Consider the following 23,655-nt stretch of genomic DNA (forward strand, 5'->3'; position numbering starts at 1 on the left):
CAAAACCATTGATCTTTTACGATTGAATATCAAAATAACACCTCTTATTGGAAAACCTGTGTTTTGAATATGGAACTTATTGCAAGAAGATTGTGCAATTCGCATGCTGTAGTTTTTTTAACCAAGTAAGAACCACTGCTGGTGTTATTTGTTATTAAGAAAAATATGATTTTTCCTCTCATATTTGCCTTATACATATTGTTAATTACCTCGAGGTATCGGGCTTGGAATTATCGTCGGGCGTAGTTAAAAACATACAACACCAATAAAGAAAATTACTATGTTTATGGGTCCGAACTCTGTGAAGTAGTGAGTTCGGTTACAAGTAAGTGATTTGTTTATACTTTTTCCTCGCATTCCTTGTTTATATATATCCTAATCTACTTTCACCCAATTCCATCAAATACCATTTAGTTCAGACACACAATTGTATTAGTTTTACCCAAGTTCATTTTGAAATCAGAAGATTGTTCCTAACCAACAACGTGGCTTCATCACAAGTCGCTCTACCTTAACAACTTAATGCTAGGGTTTTTTAATAAAAAGTTTTTTATTTAAATCAGGTTTTTTAATATGTTTTATCCAAAGTTTATACATTTTTCAATTAAAATATAAATAAGAACAAAATAAGCAGCTCAAAAACACGACCGATCTCAACTGCAGGCAAATTCAAACTGAGTAAAATACATTGCTAACTTACACGAGCGTTACTCGTGTTAGCTAAAAATAGAAAGCTGCATGTCGAAACCGGCGAGCGTCATCGAGCTAGCAGAAATTGGAACGTATTTAGCGCGCGAGCGTGATTCGTTTAAGAGCATGAAGCGGTTAAGTAATTTATGAAAATTACATATCTGAATCTCTCGGTCTCAAACAACAAGTTGACACTATACACCGATTTTAGTAAAGCTTTTGATAAGGTTCGACATCACATACTTATAGTATATAGAGTTAGATTGTTAGTTACCTTTGTGATAGGGTGCTTAGCATAAAGATTAATTCTGCACAATATTACATATTTGAGGCCACATGTGGGGTTCCTCAAGGATCCCATCTCGGCCCAATATTTTTCTTATTATTCATCAATGACATTGTTGACCGATTTAAAGATGATGATGTTCTACTAATTGCAGACTACTTAAAAATAAACAAAAGAATACGATTGCCAAATTTTACAGACTAACTTAGATCAACTTCATCAATGGTGTGAACAAAATGATTAGGTATTCGTATTGCTTTTTAACAAAAAGTAATACGATTTTCCAAAACTCATTATAATATGAATATACATTAAATAATAATAAATTAATATCGGTGTCACAAATTCATGACTTGGGTGTAATATTCTATGAAAACTTGACATTAATTGCACACATAAACAATATAACCAATAAGGCTGATGCTTGGTTTCCTTTGCAGAACTTTAATTGATTTTAACCTCTCAGAAAATAACTTTTATTTACTTTGTGTTCCTTTGCGAACTATCAAAACGCGAAAATTTTTGTGTTATTCACGAGTTTTGTTAAAAGCTTCATAACTCACGTTTTGGGAAACGTAGCCTCATTCTAAAAAATGTTTTGGAAAGATTATGAAATTCACTATTGTATTGTTTTGTTATACGTAAATATTTGCGTTTCTAAATATACATTTTCTGAAAACGTCAAAAATATGTAAAAATCGCTGACCATTATTTCAAAGCTGTGAAAAATGTACTATTTTCTGAGTATCATAAAGAAATAACACTTTATATATTGAAGAAATATAATTAAAAACTATTAGTCACCTCAAAATATTAACCGTCCAAACTAAAATATTTTTAATAAATTATTTAAAAACGCAATAAATTATGAACGAACAAGATGACAAGTCCAATCGACTTAGATAATGCACCTCGAAATTCCATAGATATTCTTGAATGCAGACGCGTAGCGTTATTCATTATCGATACTCTGTTTTTTAAATCATGGCAATCCGTATACTAGTGATGGAAATAAATCGATTTTTGTAAAATCTCGCGCGTTTACGTGAAAAGACGTACTAATGTCTTGACCGCTATTATCATATTTACGTCTTTTGACGTTCTAATGTTCTGAGTGGTTAAGTCCTTATATTTTATGAAAACGCTTTATATTTCATTAGTTAGAAGTCAAGTGGAATATAATTCACCTATTTGGTCCCCTATAATGTTAATAACTCTGTCTGAGAGGAGAATTATATCAGACCTGGTTTTATTTCAGTCATTAATAAGTTAATTGATAGCCCTGCCATCGTAGTCACTATAAAATTCCATGTACCAACTAGGAACATAAAACAAAATGTAATATTCATCTGTAATACATACACAATCAGCTATCAGACACACTCACTAACGAATAGGATGCATGATCTAGGCAACAAGTTTGGGGGTACTATGATATATTTAATGTCACCATTTATAGAATTAAGCGTAATCTATACCAGTACTTTGTTGAATCCTACAAATTATAGTAGTAGTGATTATAGTAGAGTAAATTATAGTAATTATAGTAGTAGCGATTTGTCTTATATGTAGTATTGTTTTAGTATATTTTTATTTTATGTTACTGTTACGTTTACTACTATTTTACTACTATTGTTTCACATTTAGTTTTTATTTTAATTATTTTTCATTATATTCTCATTATACTTTTAATCACAGTTTTATAGTTTTTTTTATTCTTGGATCTATATTGAGCCTACTTTATAATGGATTACATCTACATACTGTTATTATTTCCAATATAATACAGATATTCTCCTATGTACACTGCATCATGTATCACTTTTATGAAAAAGCCTTTTTAGGCGTATAAATAAATAAATCCTCATTTTTGGAAATTTCAAAACAACTAATTTTATTAATAATACATTTTCATAAAAAAATACAACTTTATTCAGAATAATTTTCTTTTAAATCCCAACTCCTGGAAATTTATATTAGGCCAGGCATACCAGGAGCACATCTCTAGTTGTGGGATGGCAGTAATGCTTTATTTATCCAGAATTTATGGAATTGTAGCGATTCTACTAAAATATTCGGGAATGTTCGCCCGTGCAAACGCATCTTAGCTAGAACTCTCTAGATACGATGCTAGCATTTGACGCATCTACCTACACGCCTAAATATTCTCGCTGCACCGGGCGGCTATATAACGGCGGATCGAGACGTACTCAGTCAGTCATTAATTAGCAGTTTTACAAGTGATCAGCCTGCAAGCCCTGCGACTGCTCGCTGCCTACTAAGCATCCGGCCAATTGGCCAGCCCCCCGCGTCCCGCCCTGCCGTTACTCCATCGCGCTGCTACAGGCCACGGACCTACTCACTTACGCCCGGCTCTGCACGGACTTTATAGGAGCGGCTACGGATTATCATGGACTTCTCGGAATTACATCAGCGCTCTGGCCCTAGATATCATCCCTGGCCTGTGCTCCTCACGCGCCTAGACCCTGCGACACTTTGGCCGGTCTGCGATTCAGCCCCGCGACATCGTCGCCGGCGAGCATCACCCGCACATCTGCCGACCAGGTTCATCACACCTTCGGCTACCCTGTTTCACACTGCAATACCCAGAAAACTCCACGTCATCCCCAGTGCTGAACACATCCACGAGTCCGGTCTCCACCAACGCGGTGTCGAGCCACTGACTTTACCGCCGCGACTACTCCACCGCCGTCATCACCGCTTACACCTGGTGTCAATGTCATCGGTCCGGAAACATCTCAACTGCGCTACTGACTCACTCAAATAAACGCTGTGACATCACAGACCATCTTTCATTGTCTCCTTGCCAAATCCCCAAAGAATCAATTGCCTGATGGTGTAAATATTTGAAAAATTAATATTAACCACATGAAACAAGGTAACTTTGTTTGAACCACTACATGAGACGTTTTGATGTTAGGTGTCCCTGTACATGGCATTTATACATGTTCACGAGACAACCGTTGTGCGATCCGCGTACAACGGGTTAATTATGTTAGATATTATCATATTATTTAATCAACAATATGCACAGAAGCTTGTTGCATTGTTAGAAGTTGCTTTACATGTGACGGAAATAATAAAAAATCAATCTGTAAAAGTTTTTTTACTATAACACATCTATTTTAAAATGTCTCTTTCACTGGGGATTCAACTTTCCTACCCAGGAACTGGAGTAGACAACTCTACGGCATTCGGCAAGGTTGACTTAACTGCTGTAATGTCACCCTTATCGACTTCAGAGAAATGCTTATAGATCTGCGCATGTGTACACGATTGCCACCAAAAGTTGATGGAATGCATTATCATTGACAACGAGTCTATCTGCCGAGTTTCAGTTCGATCGGATGTCGAGAAGTGGGTTAATTTACGCTTGCAAGATTTCATTTAAAAGTGAAATTTAAATAGACGTATTTAAAGATAATTGGAACTGTGCATACCCATTCATAGGATATTTGAATTGAAGAACATTATAATTAAAAAAACTTTCGCTTATTGCTCCATTTTGGTGGAACACATGCACAAGACCTAATTATTTTCTGTTATTTATGAATTGTTAAGAAATATATCAAGGTCTATACAGAAGAGAGATTAACTAAAAGTTCTTGCCAATATATAAACATTCACAAAAAGTTCTTACATAAAAACAGGCCTAACATTGTAGCTATTGGCAACCTCAAAGATTTAATCAATTCACTGAGAGGAAAAAGAAATCAGATATCTATTGTAATCATCATGACAATAATGTAATTACAAAAAATCATGTTTTTATCCTTTTCATCATTTTCATTTTCTTCTCTTGCATAATTAGGGTCAGGGATAAACTACTGTTACTGTCTCTCCCCATATAGTATATTATTTATTTATTTTATCTTCAACTAAATGTTTATTCCTCTACAACTATTTTGTGATACTAGTAACAAAGTAGTAATCTGAAAGATTTTAGCCAAACGCCTATTCTGGGGAGCACAACTGTTTAAAAATGGGTGGTACAAACCTGAACGACTTCAACGGAGTGCCTGTTACTGGACACAGTTCTCCTCCGGCTGAAGCCCTTGTGGTTGGAGTGTTGGTTGTTGATGCAGTCGCTGAAGCTGTCCAGCGTTTCCTCGGCCGCGCTCTCCATGGCCACCAGCGTCATGGGATGAGTGGCCGTGCTGGAGTTGCGTCGGTCGTTGGCGATGGTCTCAATGCAGTCATCGTCCACCTTGTTCTTGGACACGGAGCTGGACTTGGTCATGGCTGCAATGAGATACTCGTGGTTATTAATTATTTATTACTCGGGCTTTTGACACCTGTTAAAACTTAGTTAAAAGATATACCTATTATACAAAGAGATAATAATAATAGGTGAAAAATATAAAGGTACAATACGATTATACCACCCCAGCCAGGAGCACTCCTGTCCCGGTGCGACCCGTACACCAGGGGGCACTGATTTGTTTGAACTTGGAACACATGCTCTGAGTATTGGAAGGAGGTTGGAGTTTAATTGACCGATATATAGGAAACCTAATAATCTAATATTAGAATTTAGGACAGGCATAAAGGAATTGATTGAGCGTTTTTTTATTTTTTATTATGTCTTCCTTCTTCTTACATTTCCTTGCCACTTTTTGGCTCTTTCTGGTTCATCTTGTCTCTTATTTTCTCTTCTTGTTTCTTCTAATTTCTCTTGGCTATTCTCACCTCCTCTTGGCTAGCCTTAGATCTTCTTGCATATTTTTTCATATTCTCGCCCCTTCTTGCAACTTCTCACTCCTTTTTGGCTCGTCTTGTCTTTTCTTGCATATTCTGAGGCCTTACAGTACCCTCTTGTCTCTTCTAGACTCTTCTTGGCACTTCTTGAATCTTCTCGCTCCTTGTTGACTAGTCTTATCTTTTCTTGAATCTTCTCGCTCCTTGTTGACTAGTCTTATCTTTTCTAGAATCTTCTTATTTCTTATCGTCGCTTCTCGTCTCTTCTACTCTCCTTTTGACCCTTTATGCCTCTTATTGCATCTTCCCGACCCTTTTAAACTCATCTTGTCTCTTCTTGCAGCTCCTTGCCTCTTCTTGCAACTTCTCGCCTCATCTTGGCTATTCTTGTCTCTGTTCAGCTCTTCTTGCCTCTTCTTGCGTCTTCTTGCCCCCACTTGCCTATTCTTGTAAAAATTAAAATATCTTATCTATTCACAAATTCTGTGTACGAATAAATGTAACTCCCGATTAAAACCAGAGTGGAAAACAAAACAAAAGCAATTAAGAAATAGATAAATAAAATGTGCCCTCTAAAGGACATTATTTATATTATTGAGAATATCAGGGACATTGCTCTGAAACATAAACAATATTCATCCTTAACTAGAATATAAACAAATATGATCTTATTTAAAAAATAAATTTATACTAATCATCACTATCAATAGTTGTTTATTTATTAGCATATAGATTTAGTGCAATTTTAGATTATGTGCGCCAATAATAATAATCTGAATATGTCATAAGTAGTAACAATATTATATACATTCATAATTAGTAATAATATTATGTATACATATTTACATTAAAATTGAACATGTACATCTTGTTGACAAACTGCTTGATTGTAGTTTAACTGGATGATAATTTAACGAACTAAAAAAAAATAAATATTAAATGGGTTATTTTCTTGTGATGTGATTTCTATGGCAAATTGTTTGTATTCACACGAATTCACTTCCAAATTTTGTCAATTCATTTGTAAAACGCAATTACGCAGTGCCATCCATATGGTCAACATAAATTTGTTATTTTTTATAGATATTGAAGTTTCAAATATCTTTAACACCACTCTCCTTCCATAATTATGTTAAAATAAACAGTCAAGCAATAATAAAAGTGAAATATGAGTGAGTCTTATCTTGTAGATGTCTTGTTTGAATGAAATATTTTGTCTCTTCTTGAATTTACTTGTAAACTTTAATGCCATTTTTACCACTATTGACTAAATGCAAAATCAAATGTCACAATCAAATTGTAAAGCTTTCACTAAAACAAGTATTTTGACACATTTACAAAGACATTGGGCCAGAGGAGCCACAGTTCGAAAAAAGCGATAAAAAAAAGCGATCGCAAAACACAACGTCTCACAACGAACTGAAGACCGACTTTCAATAGGTGAAAAATAAAAAAGGTAAGTTAAATAAAAATATATCCATCCTTTTACACCCTTAAGGTGATTTTCTCACGAAAACGGCGCTATACAAACAATCCAATAATTTATTATTATCCTAAAAATACCTTGAACAGATATATGAGGGCTTCCGTTGTCGAGAGGTAAGACTGTCTACTATGAATCTGGAGTCGCGGGTACAAATCCTGGCGCGTGCATTAATTAATTTGTGTTGTTTTACAATTAATTCATTTAAAATAATATGTATAGAGTATATTTGCGGCAAGATTCAGAGTGGAATATACTCTCAGTATCGCCCTGGTGAAAAAACACCATTCAGAATTGAAATGTTGCTTAATATGGCTTTATTAGAAGATACTCCCTCTCTTTATTTTATTCAATCTATACATGGATAATTGTATGCAAGAATTGAAAGAGGTGGGATTGGGCGCGAATTTGAATAATTTTAAAGTATGTTGCCTGTTGTATGCTGATGATGCGGTGCTGATTGCTAATAGTATAGATGATCTACAGTCTCTCGTGTCTAGGATGAACGAAGTATGCATGAAGAATGAGTTAATGATGAATGTAAGTAAGTCTAAAGTAATGGTGTTTGAAAGAGAGAGTACGAAAACAGTGTGCAATATAATTGTGAATGGGGAATACTTGGAGCAGGTGGATGAGTTTGTGTATTTAGGAAGTATGTTTACGAGAGATGGGAAGGCTGACAGAGATATCGAAAGAAGGGTAAATGCAGGTAATTCCGTTAATGGAGGACTAAACGCCGTAGGCGCTAACAAAAAATTGTCCAAAGAAGCGAAGTTAGCAGTCCACAACGGAGTGCTGGTACCTACCTTGATGTATGGAAGTGAGGCATGGAACTGGCAAAGAAATGATGAAAGTAGATTAAATGCTGTTGAAATGAGATCCCTGAGGCGTATGTGTGGTAAAACCATGTTTGATCGTGTGAGGAATGTGGAGATCCGCAAAGAGTGCAAGGCTGATGTAAGCGTAATGAGTAAGATTAAGAAAGGGACGCTTAGATGGTTTGGGCATGTAGAGCGAATGAGCGAAGATAGGAGTGTAAGGAGGATATATGATGCAAATGTGAATGGTAGCAGAAGTCGGGGACGCCCGAGGAAGACATGGCACGATCAAGTGAATCAGATACTCGAGTCGGGCCATGTCAAGAGTCAGAATAATAGAAGAGTATGTATGAGACGATGTATGAATGTGAATGAGGCAAGGAGTGTGTGCCAAGACCGAGTTGTTTGGCGGTCCGTCCTCTCTGCCTACCCCTGCGGGGAAACGGCGTGATGGTTAGTTAGTTAGTTAGTTAGTACTCCCTCTCAATATCTCGCCGGTAAAAGATCACTTTTCAGAATTGAAACAATACTTGAAATGGCTTTAGCCAGTTTGGTGACTAGATCTGAATAGCCAGGTACTTCCCGACCTTCCTCTTTCCCACTGGCAGCCAAAAAATATGGGAAGTAATTGAAGAGGACTTAGTAATTAAAAATCAACCTCTAAAAAACAAAGTTTTTTTTACTACAATAGATCCATTTTAAAATATCATTTAAAACTTTAAAAAAAAACATTAAAAAATTGGTTTGACTGAGGATTGAACCGTCCTACCCAAGAACTGGAGTCGATAACTCTACTAACCTTGCCAAATGCCGATCAGGTAGGACTGACATTCATTTTGTACATTGACTACTGTAATGTCATCCGATTTCAGATAAATGTTGAAAGTTGACAGAATGCGTTGTCTTTGAAAACGAGTCGAGTCTCAGCTCGATCGGATGTCGGGAAGTGGGTTAATTTCCACTTCCAAGACCGCATTCATTCATCACCGAAAACAAAAGTGAAACTAAAATAGAAGTATGAGATTGAGAGAAATAAAGGATTGTAATGAGGTGGCATTAGCTTAATTGGAAGAGACGCCAGTCCCGATAAAACTAAGAGGATCTGGGTTCGAGTCCCGATTGTGACCATTACCCATATATTTTCTATGTCTTTGTCTGTTTCATATTTTCATTGAGAGTTGATGATATTATCTTCATCACTGATTAAAAAGGAAACTTTTGTAGGTCTACAATACAGACCTCAAAGCAAAATTGCTAAAAGTACTAACCCGCTAAAATTTCTCGTGTGCATTAAATTGCTCATATGCTAAAATTGCTCATGTGCTAAAATTGCTCATGTGCTAAAATTGTTCATGTGTTAAAATTGTTAATGTGTTAAAAATTTTCATGTGCTAAAATTGGTACTCCCTGCAAGAATCAAACTTTTTACATTATCATAAAATCAAATAAAAATATTTGACATTGAATTTTGCAAGTAAATTAACCTACTAACCTCATTAATTTGATAAAAAAATTCAAAATGATAATAATGATAACAAACTTCAATAATTTGTCAAATCATCTTAGAGTTGTTTTTAAAGTGAATTATTTCCTAGTACTTAAATGGTGCATCAATTTGATGACGCATTGAAAGAAATGTGATAAGGAAAAGAAATTGAAGGTCAGGGGTAATTTCTATTTAGACCTGGCAACATGAGGCATTGTACACAGCATAATTACCAGGATTTTAGAAATTTAAGGTCAGGGGTAATTTCTATTTAGACCTGACAACATGAGGCATTGCACACAGCATAATTACCAGGATTTTAGAAATTGAAGGTCAGGGGTAATTTCTATTTAGACCTGGCAACATGAGGCATTGTACACAGCATAATTACCAGGATTTTAGAAATTGAAGGTCAGGGGTAATTTCTATTTAGACCTGACAACATGAGGCATTGCACACAGCATAATTACCAGGATTTTAGAAATTGAAGGTCAGGGGTAATTTCTATTTAGACCTGGCAACATTAGGCATTGCACACAGCATAATAACCAGGATTTTAGAGCAAAGCCTGAAATTGAAAGCATCCGTGGTCGAGGGGTAAAGCTCTCTACTAGGAAGCTAGAGGTTGCGGGTTCAAATCACGGCATGCGCAAGTAAATTTTATTTCATTAGTTTGTGTTATTTCACAAAGTACTCTTTTAAAATAATATAAAGTATATTTGCAGCATGTTCCAGAGTGGAAGATACTGTCAGTATCGCCCTGGTGAAAGACCACCATTCAAAATCGACATTGGTGGAAATGTCTTATTTTATATAGCGCCGTTTTCGTAAAAAATCACCTCAATGGCGCTGTACAAATATTTTTAAAAAATAACAAATACAGCTGACTTACAACTAGAATTCATAATAACTAGTAACTTACATCTAAGATTTATTTCAAGTGACTTACGACTAGGGCTCACAACTACTGACTTACATCTAAGACTTATAACTAATGACTTACGACTAAGGCCTATAACTACTGTCTTAGTGACATTATATATTCATAAATGTAGAAACTAATATAAATTCATTAATAAATAATCATTCTAATATTACTAGCACCAGAAAAAGAAGAAAGTTCTATACTATTACAGATAAACCCCAACCTTCCCCGTTCCCATCTCCCTCGAGTATTCTGAGCTATTTGGAAATTCATTAAGCGTAGAGAGGAGCTATTTTTGCATGTGAAAGAGCATAAAAAAATTAAAAGTTTTTGTTGTCAATTTGATAATCTCTACCAAAAATAAACATGATGAATGACAAGCGGTCAAAAATCATTAATGTCACAGCTTATCCAGATACTAAAGATAGGCATAGCACATCAATCATCTACACTACTTCCAAAATCACTTATCAGCTTCGTTGGATCACTTTGTATATTTTTGATAGAAATCATGTTGTTTTCTTATCTTATGCAACATAAAAATATAAGTGCTGTGACATTGATTTTAATTTTAACTTTTTAACCCATAACGGTTCGATAATGTACATGACGATTTAATGCGATAACAACGTTAAACTATTGCACTTTTTGCTTTCTGGCGTAATACAATACATTATTTTACGACTTTCATAAATAACATTTGCAATGCTGAAATAAATGAGTAAAAATCAACATCGAATACCTTAATAAATCAATAAGAATTATATTTCAGCATCGCCAGTGCCATAAATTTAATGATTTATTACACATTAGCTGACGTGTACCCGATGACCGGGTATCTCATCAAAACTACAGTTCAACACACCTACAAAAAGTGATATAAATTCATGAAAAGTGATGAAACAAAAACTAGGAAACAGGTTACATTAGTAACTATTTAACCTTGTTTTTGTTTCATCACTTTAATGACTCTATATCACTTTTTAAAGGTGTGTTTAATTGTCATTGTGATGAAATGTCATGGTAATGTTTAATGTTTTGACCAAACATAAGTGTTTTAGCATACAGGGTACAGGGTTTTCCAATAAGAGGTGTTATTTTGATATTCAATCGTAAAAGATCAATGGTTTCATTGCTTGTGTGGCACGTAGAGCCGTCTTGTTGAAAGTAAACGTTGTCCAGATCAATATCATCCAATTCCGGCCATAAAAAATCATTAATCATCTCTCGATAGCGATCCATTCACCGTAACTGTTGCTCCAGCCCCATTTTCGAAAAAGTAAGGTCCGATGACTCCGCCAGACCATAAACCGCACCAAACAGTCACACGTTGAGGATAGAGAGGTTTTTCAAGAATAATTCTTGGGTTTTCCGAGTCCCAGATGCGACAATTTTGCTTGTTGACGAAGCCACCGAGGTGGAAATGGGCCTCATCTCTCAAGATGATTTGCATTTGATTCACTCAAGTGAATTTTAATAATTTCAATGCGTTTTTGAAGCGTGTATCGTTCCATTTTTATTAATGGCGTAGTTTCTACTTGTCAAATGTCAAAAAATGACAGCTTCAAAAGTAACATCTACCGAAATAGCGGGCTATTCAAAATAACACCTCTTATTGGAAAATTCTGTATTTGTTTCACTTAAGCTTGGACTTCCACATCATACATTCTTCTTACACATCTTTCTTTGTTAATTACGTATGACTCATTTTACCATAAATAATTATTTGATTTGTTTCTTCCTCGGTCGCCCCCGACTGTTTCTACCATTTCCTACTGGATGCCGAATTGTTACTTTAGAAAAACTATATTACATCGCCTTTTATTCGATCCCGTATCTTATTCCTGTGCAGAGATAATGCATGAAGACTTCCTAAGGCGTCCCCGACTTTTCCTACCGTTCGAACTACTCTCTAAACACTGCTGGCACTAATAAGAACAAACTTTATAATTTTCAGTGAAATCGGTCCAGTAGTTTTATAGAGCAAAAACAAAGAAACATTCATTTTTATACATATATATATAGATGATTTGAGATGATCGTGAATTTTTTGGGGTACCATGCCATGTTGCGTTTCCAAAATTAGTGCTTTAGCAATACATTTCAGCTCACTAGCTGCCAATTCGCGTTTTGTGACAGGGTGAATGTGTTTTTCATGGAAAATTTTTCGAACCCAACAAAACTATCAAAGATAGTCATTATGCATTAGAAACTTTATAATTTACATCTGTTTCTCGTTAAAGAAAATAATCATTTTGATTTATTCTTTATTCCGGAAAGCCTGTTAGTGTAACCCATACATCCCATAAAGTAAAAACATATTATAAAAAAATCAACCTGTTAAAAAAAATGTTTTTTACTGTAATACATCCATTTTAAAATGTCTCTTAAAAATATATATATATATATTTTTTTTTTTTAACCCTTAAATGCATGATTTATTTATTTTTTTGGAAAAAAAATATTTTGTAGATATTTACATGCATATGCAAGGAAATATAAATAATTTTATTTTTTTGTAATTTTTTAATGATATTTGATTTTAAAAAAATGTTTCAGGTTTACAACACCATGTATTTAATAAAAATTAATATGTATAATTTACGTATGAAAAAAAAAATAAAAAACCTAAAAAATTTCTCAAAACTAATAAGTGTACCGGAAAAATACGAGTTATTACATATAAGTATTGTATTATTGTATCTACTTACCTAAGAAAATCAAAATAAAAACAGCAAAACAAAACTGTAATTCTAACCTCCAACCAATTTTCGAGAATCTTCACTTTGTTAAAGAAAAAGTGACATTTGACATTCGCGAAAGAAAAAAAAGGTGATGCCACTCGATAAAATATAAATATTACCGTGAACTTGATAATTCTAAAACGGCATGCATTAAGTATACACCAAAGAGTTAAAGGTGGTTTGAACGGTATGTTGCAGTTTTGCAACAGTATGCATTTAAGAGTTAAGAGACGTTGGGCTGAGAATTGAACTTTCCTTCCCAGGAACCGGGTCAACCGCGTTACCGACCTTGCTAGATGCCAATCGTATAGGACTGACATTTATTTAAAATATTAACTGCTGTAATATCGTCCGATTTGAGAGAAATGCATATATGTCCACATGTGTGCAAGTAATTGACACCAAAAGTTGAAGAATGCATTGTCATCGACAACGAGTCTATCTGCAGAGTTTCAGCTCAATCGTATGTCAAGAAGTGGGTTAATTTCTGCTGCCAAGATTCGCATTCAAAGTTAAATTCAAACAGATGGATTTAAAAATGCGGTAAGGCCAATAAACCACTGTTTCTACCCCAGTATTTGAATCATGTGCATAAAGATTGTAAAAAAAACTACAGCAAAAATAGATAAAAAAAGTGAAGGGCATCAAACATAACAGCCGTGATTGCCAACTTTTTACCGTTAAATAGTGACAAAGGCTACAAACAACTATAAAACGTCGGCAACAAATTAAAACCTCATGCAAAAAACAATTATATATCCAGCTATTTAAAATAACACAATTATTGCATAAAATGCATTTAGTTTATTAGGATGAAAAAAAAACTTCATTATTTGGCATTAAACTACATATTTAACGAATGCTATTTATATCATGTTCATTTAAGTGAAACTATTGTATTTTTTTATGGATTATGTAGCCTTATTATGGAAGGTCATTTACTAAATCATACTGTCAATTTAATCAGGTATAACGGAAATTAATCATTTTTTGGCGAGAGGATAAAATCAACACTTGGAAGTGTCATGTCAATAATTATTAGTAAAATAATTAAATAATAATATTAAAGAAGTCATTATGACTGTAAATCACTATAAACTTAAATGCTCTGACAATAGAATGATAAACCAACTATTATAGAATGTACTATTAACTTTTTAACGAAAGATAAAATTGAAAGACAATAATTTTTAACGCATTTTGCACTCCGCTGTGTACACGTCAGAACTGTGGGTGGATTACACTGCATCCCAATGGCATAAGCTAAAAGTCGCTTACAATAATGCTTATCGCCAACTATTCCGCCTACAGAGATACTGCAGCGCCACGGAAATGTTCCTGGAGGGACGAGTACACTCTTTCAGAGCGCTTCTCCGCCATCACATGGAAAGGTTATGGCGCAGACAGCGCCAATCAAGTAACAAAATCATCACTGCCATGGTTGCCTGGATGGAGTCCCCTCTGATGGCCCTCTGGAGATGGGAGATGTCGAAATATCCTCCATAAATGGCTGCTTACACTCATTTTTGTGTTTATATATTATCTTTTTTCTCTTAATTATCTTTTTTGTGCCTGTCGGAATCACCCATGTTTTATTATTATTTTTCTTACTCTAATTATGTATATTATTTCAAAATATGGAATGTATTCCATTGCACTACCCGTGCATACATTCTGGAATTTTTATTTTATTTTTTATTACTACTTCCGATTTTATGTCCGGGTTAAATCTTCCCCTTAGGAAAAACTAAACCCTTCCACACACTTTTCCACAAATGATCATCTAGTCAATCAACATTATGCAAGTGCATTATATAAGCAAAATAAATACAAAACAATACAAGAACAACACGTCAAATCACCAGAGATCAAATGGGAAAATAATTCACCGACTCCAGATATTTTCATATCAGAGGGTTCGGCTCGGTGGAACTCCTAACAGGGCCAATAAATCCTACTGATCCCTCAACATAAATATTCAAAAAATCTTTCGTTATCCTACATGTATTCAAAATGACCGACTTTTGCATCTTTATAAATAAATTTTTTGATGGATCTAATACGCCTAAATTTTTAATGAGAGAGCTAGGTATAATGCCAGTAGCCGAAATAACAAATGGTAATATTTTTATAGTCTGAGAATGCCATATTCTTTTTATTTAATTTCCTAAATCTGTGTATTTTCTTATTTTTTCATTAACAGATTTTTGAATATTACAGGAATTTGGAATAGCGACATCAATGATATAAGTTATTTTTTTAATTTCGTCATGTAAAACTATATCAGGTCTATTATGACTAATCGTTCGGTCTGTTAGTATAGTTTTATCAATATATTTAAAAAAAATTGTTTTCTAAAAATGAATTTGGTTCGCATTCATAATATGGTATTATATTACGGCAGTTATTATTATTATTAATAAAGTCCCGTAGAGGACAAATGTCAGAATATCCTTGCTACGGTTTATACTAATCTACAATGCGGTTCAATTATAATACGAATTCATTGTTTAGAACGACTGACTTTATCTTTAAATGGTACAAAACAAAGTCGCTATCCGTTTGTCTGTCTGTTTGTGTGCTTAATTTTTCTAAACTAGGTAACGGATTTTGATAGAGGTATTAATATCATTGAGAGATTTTTTTTCGGAATGATTATATTATAGTATAATACATGCATATTATATTTGTAAAAAGTAGAGAAAAGTCAATGTTTCAATGAAAATAATATTTTTCGGGCGCTTATATTGCTAAAGTTGGATAAACCTTGTGAAAATCATAAAAATAATGTACTAAGGAATTGTATATATTAAAAAGGCCTACAGAAAAGTTTGGCATGGTATATATTTTTATTTTATTGATTTATTGTGAAAAACAGTATATTCCATTTACATTTCACAAATAACAGTTTATAAGAAGTCAGTACATACATTTATTTGCATGGGTAAATACATCAATACTATCTGATTAACCAGATTTGTTAAATAGTATGCTTATTGCCGTCTTAAATTCTCTTTGGTTCAAATTGAAAATGTCAATCACAGAAGAAATGTGATTTAACAAAGTAGTTATTCTCCCCAAAGGCATGATCATTGGTAGGTTGGTCCTGCCCCTTGGAAAAATAAATAATCTGTGCTGTCTAGCTCTGATGAAATTATCAGGGACATAAAAAGAAATTCGTTCCAGAATATCTGGATTGCAAATGTGCCCATTTAGCAGCTTGTGCGCCACTAACAGCGCCACTAATATGTCTATCTCCTAAGGATAACTCCTTATAATAAGCAACGCTGGGTACACGTCAGCTATTATCCATATATTGTGGTATGTTGTGAGGCGAGGTGAAGGTAGTGGGGAAGGGAAGCAGATGGGGAAGAGGAAGGTGGGGATGTAACTGGCTATTCAGATCTGGTCACCAAACACAGCCAAAGACATTTCAAGCCACGTTTCAATTCTGAATGGTGGTCTTACACCAGGGCGATACTGAGAGTAGTTTCCACTCTGGGACGTGCCGCAAATATACTATATCATTTTAAATGAATAAATTGTAAGATAACACAAATTATTCAAATAAAATTTACTTGCGCATGCCGGGATTTGAACCCGCGACCTTATATAGCCTTACCCCTCGACATTATATAGATAGCCTTACCCCTCGACCACGGAGGCTGTCGAAGATTCACATAAAGTGAATAGTGTGTAAGAGAATGTAGGACTTGAAAGCGAATGGTTGAAGAGATCGAGGATGCCCGAAGAACACATGGCGCGATCAAGTGAAAAAAATACTTATTTCATTACAATAATAATATTTCCACCTTAAAAATGTACCCAGTTGTCAGGGATTCTAGAATTCACAATCTCATTTATTCCAATACCATTTATAAGTTCCGGAGCAACATCGGCTACATGTCAGCTAGTTTATAATAAAAATATAACATGAGAGGCTTAGCAAGAAGAATAAAAATGGATTATAACTATGCATGTCATGATGTGTGATATTTGTACATAGGTACTGCAGTATCTTGATTCATGCATTACGCTACAAAATATATATGTATATATACCAAAATTATACTTCGATACAGTAAAATAACTAAATGTAATATGACATGCATGTATTTCTTTTTCTAATTAGTATAGTTTTATTCAGTAATAAAGAAGTGTGACTGAACCACCAGATGATATAACTTTGAATGATAATTAAACTGACAATTCATAAACTCAGTGAATATTGACACATTTAGTTATTGTACACATGTTCTATTTAACATAATAATCACAATTTATTGTTTGCCTACGCGGTGATAAGCCACTGCTTTAGATTTCTTCCAAAGAATGCTTTATCTACAATTAATGTGTGTTTCATTAGATGTGGTATTTATTTGAAAAAACGGCAAATATCGGCGATAATACCGAGCATTTCATGAAAGATATAACACGTGGAAGGAATAATCATCATGCCGTTTTGCTGCAGGATGGGGGTGGACAGCCACACATCTCCGATTTGGCAAATACTCCTTGCTTCATTCATATTCATACATACTCTTCTGTTATACTGACTCTTGATAAGAAATGACTAAATTTCGAGGGCTTATTGTCAAATAATATTATCTACAAAAAAAATATACCAATAATTCGATGATATACTAATTATTAACATTATTTGACTTTAAGCCCTTGAATTATTGGTACTTTTTTGTAGATAAAATTATTTGACTTTAAGGCCTAGAATTACTTGTGTTTTTTGTAGATAACGTTTTTTAACTTTAAGTCCTTGATTTGATCTTCCCCCCGCGTCCTCAATCTCAATTTCTTCTACCGTTCACTTTTGCTTCGTATATATTTACACCCCTCTCTTCGTTCATCTGCTCTACATTCCCAAACCATGCAAGCGTACGCTTCTTAATCTTATTCACTATTGCATTCTTTGCGGATCTCCACATTCATAATACAGTTATACGTACATGGTTTTACCACATACATATACGCTTTGGGACTATCATTTCAACAGCATTTAGTTTTTTCATCCTTCCTCTGACAGTTCCACGGCCATCAGGGTTGATATTAGCACATTATTGTGAACTGCCTGTCTCACTTCTAGAGGACGGTTTAATCCTTCTAAATAAAGGTACAGCCGTCTGGTTTAAATTTTATTAAATGTGGGATGCAAAACTGTCATAATGGCCCAATCTCTCTTCGCATTTATTGAAAAATTGCTCTATAATACTAAATCAACTAGCTGGCTATTCCCATTGGTTGAATGTGCATTTGGCTTGCAATCCGTTGGACTGAGTTCAATGCCCATATTCATATGGTTCCCCACTGCACTGGAGACATAGATCAATCAAACCGCCACAGATTGAGGTCATAGCAAAACATTACTTTTTATAAGTTAATAAAACCTGCTAGGTTCTTCTGACACAATGAAATATTTCTATGTAACATTATTCAAGTTCAATGAACTTTTACGACGGGTTGTTTCGGAGAATTTGAACAATTCATCAAATTTCAACTTTCATTTTCGGGTTCTGTGAAAGTCCTATTCAAGTAAAAAGTCCTAAACTATCTAACGAACCGATTGCAACAAACTCTTATCCATTCTGAAAAATTCAAAATACACATGAGCAAAAAATTATCTATGTCCTATGGGGTACCTCAAGGCGGTGTATTAGGCCCATTTTTATTTCTTATATACATCAACACATTGTGTACCATGGATATTGGATGTAAGTTATTATCATTTGCAGACGATACAGTATTAACTAAATATTTGGGAATAATCATAGACAACCAACTACGCTGAGAGGCTCATATAAATGACACAGTAAAAAGACTCCGTAAGCCCTGCCATATATTCTGCTCTCTTAGATCCAACTTAGACTTGGAGACTCTAAGAAGCTATTAATAAGTCTATTTTGCCCATTTCCAATCCGTGACAACATATGGTATTGCGGGATGGGGTGGCTGTGCAGAATCTATTATCAATCCAGTTAGGGCCGTCTGTTTCAACAGAATGCTAAATCGTGAGCTATGTTAAAAATTTAACTGTCAGTTAAAGTAACAAGGATGTTAAATCGGACCGTGCGCTGTTTCAAGTGCCTTTATGCAAAAGTAACAGTTACTAGTGCGGCCAGTCTAAAAAGCAGAATATTCCTCGAAATTACGTGGAAAAACGCACGGCATTATTTTTTGGTACGGCCACACCGAAGATTAAATATGATCTCTGGTTAAGTGACTGTCAAAATACTCAAAATACAGAAGCAAGAAGTTTGTTGTGCGTCATTATAACCTCTTCTGACTTCTTGTTTGTTATTGTGTTCGAATTTTTTATTTCAGAATTTAATTTTTACTTACATGATGAAGATCGATTTATAGTTTTAGGAATAATTTCTTGAGAGTATTGGAGGGGCTAGTTTCCTTTGATTAATAATTCCAACCAAACTTTGTAAAAAAAGTTATATATTTATTACATAGTTTCTTTTCAATTATAATATGTATATTGAAACATTATTTAATATAATAATAAGTTTTATACCAAAGTTTGTGAAAAAAGATATACTTTCATTACATTGTTTTGTTCCTAGAAAAATATTTCTGTGGGTATTTAAAAATAAATGACGACCTGTTATAATATATACGATATTACACGGAAAAATATAATTTACTTTCCAGTAGTCGTAATATCTCCCTCAATTTAATCCGTCACAAATTTTGCAAGCTCTTTCGACATGCGATACCGTGCCAAAAATTCGGAATCATCCCAAATGACCATATTATTAACACGGGGTCGAAATGTTTTTGGCTTTCGCTGTAAAACATATTGCATGACGAATTCATCTTCACCACTGTCATCTTCGATAATATTAATCATGATTAATAATCGTTTCGTAACAACACTCAACAGAAGAACCTTACGTATAGAACTGTCAAATATGTCACAATGGCGGAGTAACTCGAGAATCGCGAATAACTCGCGAGTAACTCTCGGATTTCGGGAAGTTAAAACAAAAGTTCAAAGTGACGTAAAACCAGGAGTTAAATTGATTGAAAAACGCATTTTGGTGAAATTTAACTTTAGCATTTACTTTTATTCTTACTTTTACTATAGCTAGCGTTGAAACAGACGGCCCTTATTAAAGTACAAAAACTAATTTTGAGAATTATATTTAAATGCCAACCTACCCACCCCTCAAATGAACTATTTGCTAAAATTAGGGTCTTAGATATTCGCCAGTTATATACTATGACAAGCTTGTGCTATATACGGAAAAATAACCTGCTGGTGTCTCCACAACATCAAACACACACCCGCTTTTCATCAAACCTGGGATGCATGCTCCCTAAAACTAGAACCACATTCGCTCAACGACAATTCCGGTTCATCACTCCTAAAATATACAATGCTTTAAACACCGATGTAAAGTCAATTAATTCTATATCCCTTTTTAATATCCGTGTTCAATATTGGCTATTTGAAAGGGGACGAACTTTCTTTAAGGAATTTATGAGTTCCTAACAATGTTTAAATAAAAAGTTTTAACTCTTATCATTTATTTAGTTTTATCTCTATTTCTATTTCTAATATGTTTCCTTGTGCATTTTTTAATGATGTACATTTTATATGCAATTTTATGTGCAATTATAATGATGTGCATTTTTTTAGTTTTTGTTTTACCATAACAATTTCCTTTTCCGTTATGTTTTATTATTGTTATTCTTACATAACTTTTTTAACTGGGTTAAGTAGGTAAGGTTAGGTTTAATTTTTTTTTTCATCATTTCTAATGACTTTACATCACTTTTTAAAAGTGTGTTGAATTGTCATTGTGATGATTTATCATGGAACCCTTCCATTTATCCTCAGGACAATTTACCAAAGCATATTAGAAAATTTAAATGTCATGGTTTATTATGAACTACCCCCTAAGGTGTAAGATATTCAAGTTATTTTAATCATCTTCATTTTTATTTTTATTGTGTTGTTTTCTTTCTTTTAGTTTGTTTATATTTTATCATAATATTATGTACATTATTTTATGATGAATGTATTATTTTAGAAAATTTAATTTTACCTTATCTACTAAGTACCTACATATTTTTAATCTTTTTTTTTAAATTTCTCTCAATTCCACTACGAAAATTATGTTTTCTTTTATCATCTCTAAATAGTCAAAAACAAAAGCGCTATCCGCTTCTGTCTGTTTGTGCGCTTAGCTCTTCTAAACTATGCAACCAATTGTAATAGGATTTTCATTTAGAGAATTTTTTCCAAAAGGGTTACATACATAATATGTACACGCAAATTATATTTACACAAAGTAGAGAAAAGCCGGTGTTTTGTAATCAAGTTTTAAATAAATATTTTCGTGCGCTTCGTTGCTAACGCTGGCTAAACCTCATGAGATACATCAAAATAATGTACTACAGAATTGTATATCTTAAAAAAGCCTAAAGAAAAGTTCGTGAAGGTATATTTCTATCTCTTAAGCATAAACCCCACCAACGCATATAAATATATATATTTTTTTTTTTTTGTACAAAAATTATTTACATAGAAACTTTACTGGTTTGTTCAATCCAGTAGAAATGTAATCTATCTATCTATATAAACGGGCGGGGTACCGCTAGTGTATAAAATATGAGCAAATGTGCGTGGGCCGTCTGAATGAAGCTAGTGATTTTTGCTGCAATCGTGGTGTGAACATGGGAAAATATAGTTAGAAAGGATGATGGACAAATATAGTAAATAACTTACCTAGCATCATATTAGCCGAGCTAATGCCGAGATAGTCGAGGAAGACGTCGGTGCCATAAACGAAGATGGCTCCGAGCAGGAAGCCGACGGTGACGGGGAGGAAGGCATACTCGCCCTTCTCCCCATAGATGCCCGACTCCTCGGACAGCTGGATGGCCGGAGACAGCAGCGACCAGTACGAGGCAGCGATCATCACGCCGGCCGCAAAGCCCAGAGATGCATCTAGCACCTTTCTCTGCAACAAATCCAAAAACAAATTTATTATTATTTTTTTAAATTTTAAGGAGTAGGTACCATAACTTTGATCTGATTTTTTCACATGCTATGTGTTATACATATACATATATTATGTAAGCATAATTATATTATGAAAATATATATATTTTTTTTTTACAATAACTCCACACTTCTTCAGGGCCTTCCCCTGAGGAAAACAGCCAGCTCATGGGCCAAAGTCATCTTTGGGGATGCTGTGTGAAGGGTCTTTTTAAGGATAAAATTAGAATGAGTCTAGGTACTCATAATAAATTGTACAGTGCCCTTAAGGTGATTTTTCACAAAAACAGCACTTTACAAATTATCAATTATTATTAAGGAGAGGAAGTAAGTTTGAGGGGTGGGTAAAAATCTGAGGGACAGTGTATCCAAGAGGCGATGGGTCGAGAGAGTCCTGCTAGAGAGATCAAAGGGTCTCACTCAAACATTCTCTTTCGATCTAGCCCGCCACGAAGTTGGTGGGCAGATGTATCCGCCATCTAGACCTGGACAAACCATGAACCCAGGCACCCCTGCTAAGTAACCAAATGTAGGAACCGCTTGGGGTGATGTGTGATCTAGGGCAGAGGTGTTAGTTATCCAACGAATGATTCTCATACCTGCCTCCCAAATTATGTAAAAAAATTATGTGTGATAATGTTGCTAATAGGCCAGTGCAATTAGCGATTCGCGATCGAAGTAATTCCGGTAGTCCCAATTTTTTTGTATGTTATATAAACTGATCCCCTTATGTAAAATCTGAGTTTCCGACCTTGGCGCACCTGTGCTCGCGCAGCCATTTTGAAAAAACTGGCTGAAATCGGGCCAAAATCTAGTTTTTCCCAAATATCTCATTTCCAATGCAAATTTTGGCTAAAGTATGTTAACAAGTATAATAGAACATAAAATAACCTACAACTTTCTTAAGTATAAATTTCTTCTATCTCTAATAGATACCGAGATAGAAAGTCGTAAAGGTGCGTATATTTTTGAAAAAACAAGTTTTTTGCGCGACTAGGTTTGGTTTTTTATAAATACCTCGTTTCCAGTGCAATTTTGTGAAAATTTTATTTTTACCAATTATGTAGAACATAAAATTTCATTAAAGAAAAAGGTATATAATTTATATTTTTTATCTCTATTACGTATCCAAACTCTAATCCACCAAAACCAGGCCAAAAATTGAAACAGTGGTTAGGTGTTTTAAACTTGGCATTCCTTGATTTTATTTTTCTTTAACAATTATTGTTCTAAGAACATATACGTTGACAACAATCGTCATGCCTGTTATATAGTAGATAGACTATTTCAGCATATCGGTCGCCATACATTCCCAATGGGAAGACCACTAAAATAGGCCGAGCCACTACATTTGTGCTCGCAGCTTGGTCTGCAATGCCTATCAACGTAATCATAACATACATTTAAGATTATTAATACAATTAAGATGATAAGGTACATAAAAAAAGATAAAAAATTGGTATTTTCGTAAAATTA

The 23,655-nt window shown here is 34.3% G+C and overlaps 1 protein-coding gene across 1 annotated transcript in view; it reads right to left on the bottom strand.

Annotated features, from left to right (window-relative positions):
• Zip48C (Zinc/iron regulated transporter-related protein 48C) overlaps positions 1-23,655 on the bottom strand; it is a 231,494-nt gene that overhangs the window by 201,839 nt on the left and 6,000 nt on the right. The window contains exons 2-3 of the mRNA XM_089633448.1: positions 21,904-22,138; positions 4,995-5,239 (exon numbers count right to left, since the gene is read on the bottom strand). Of these exons, the coding sequence (XP_089489574.1) occupies positions 4,995-5,239; positions 21,904-22,138 (480 nt within the window). The remainder of the gene's footprint in view (positions 1-4,994; positions 5,240-21,903; positions 22,139-23,655) is intronic.

The sequence above is a fragment of the Hesperophylax consimilis genome, chromosome 7 (genome assembly GCF_061612785.1).
Source record: "Hesperophylax consimilis isolate HC1 chromosome 7, BYU_Hcon_1.0, whole genome shotgun sequence".
Lineage (NCBI taxonomy): Eukaryota > Metazoa > Arthropoda > Insecta > Trichoptera > Limnephilidae > Hesperophylax > Hesperophylax consimilis.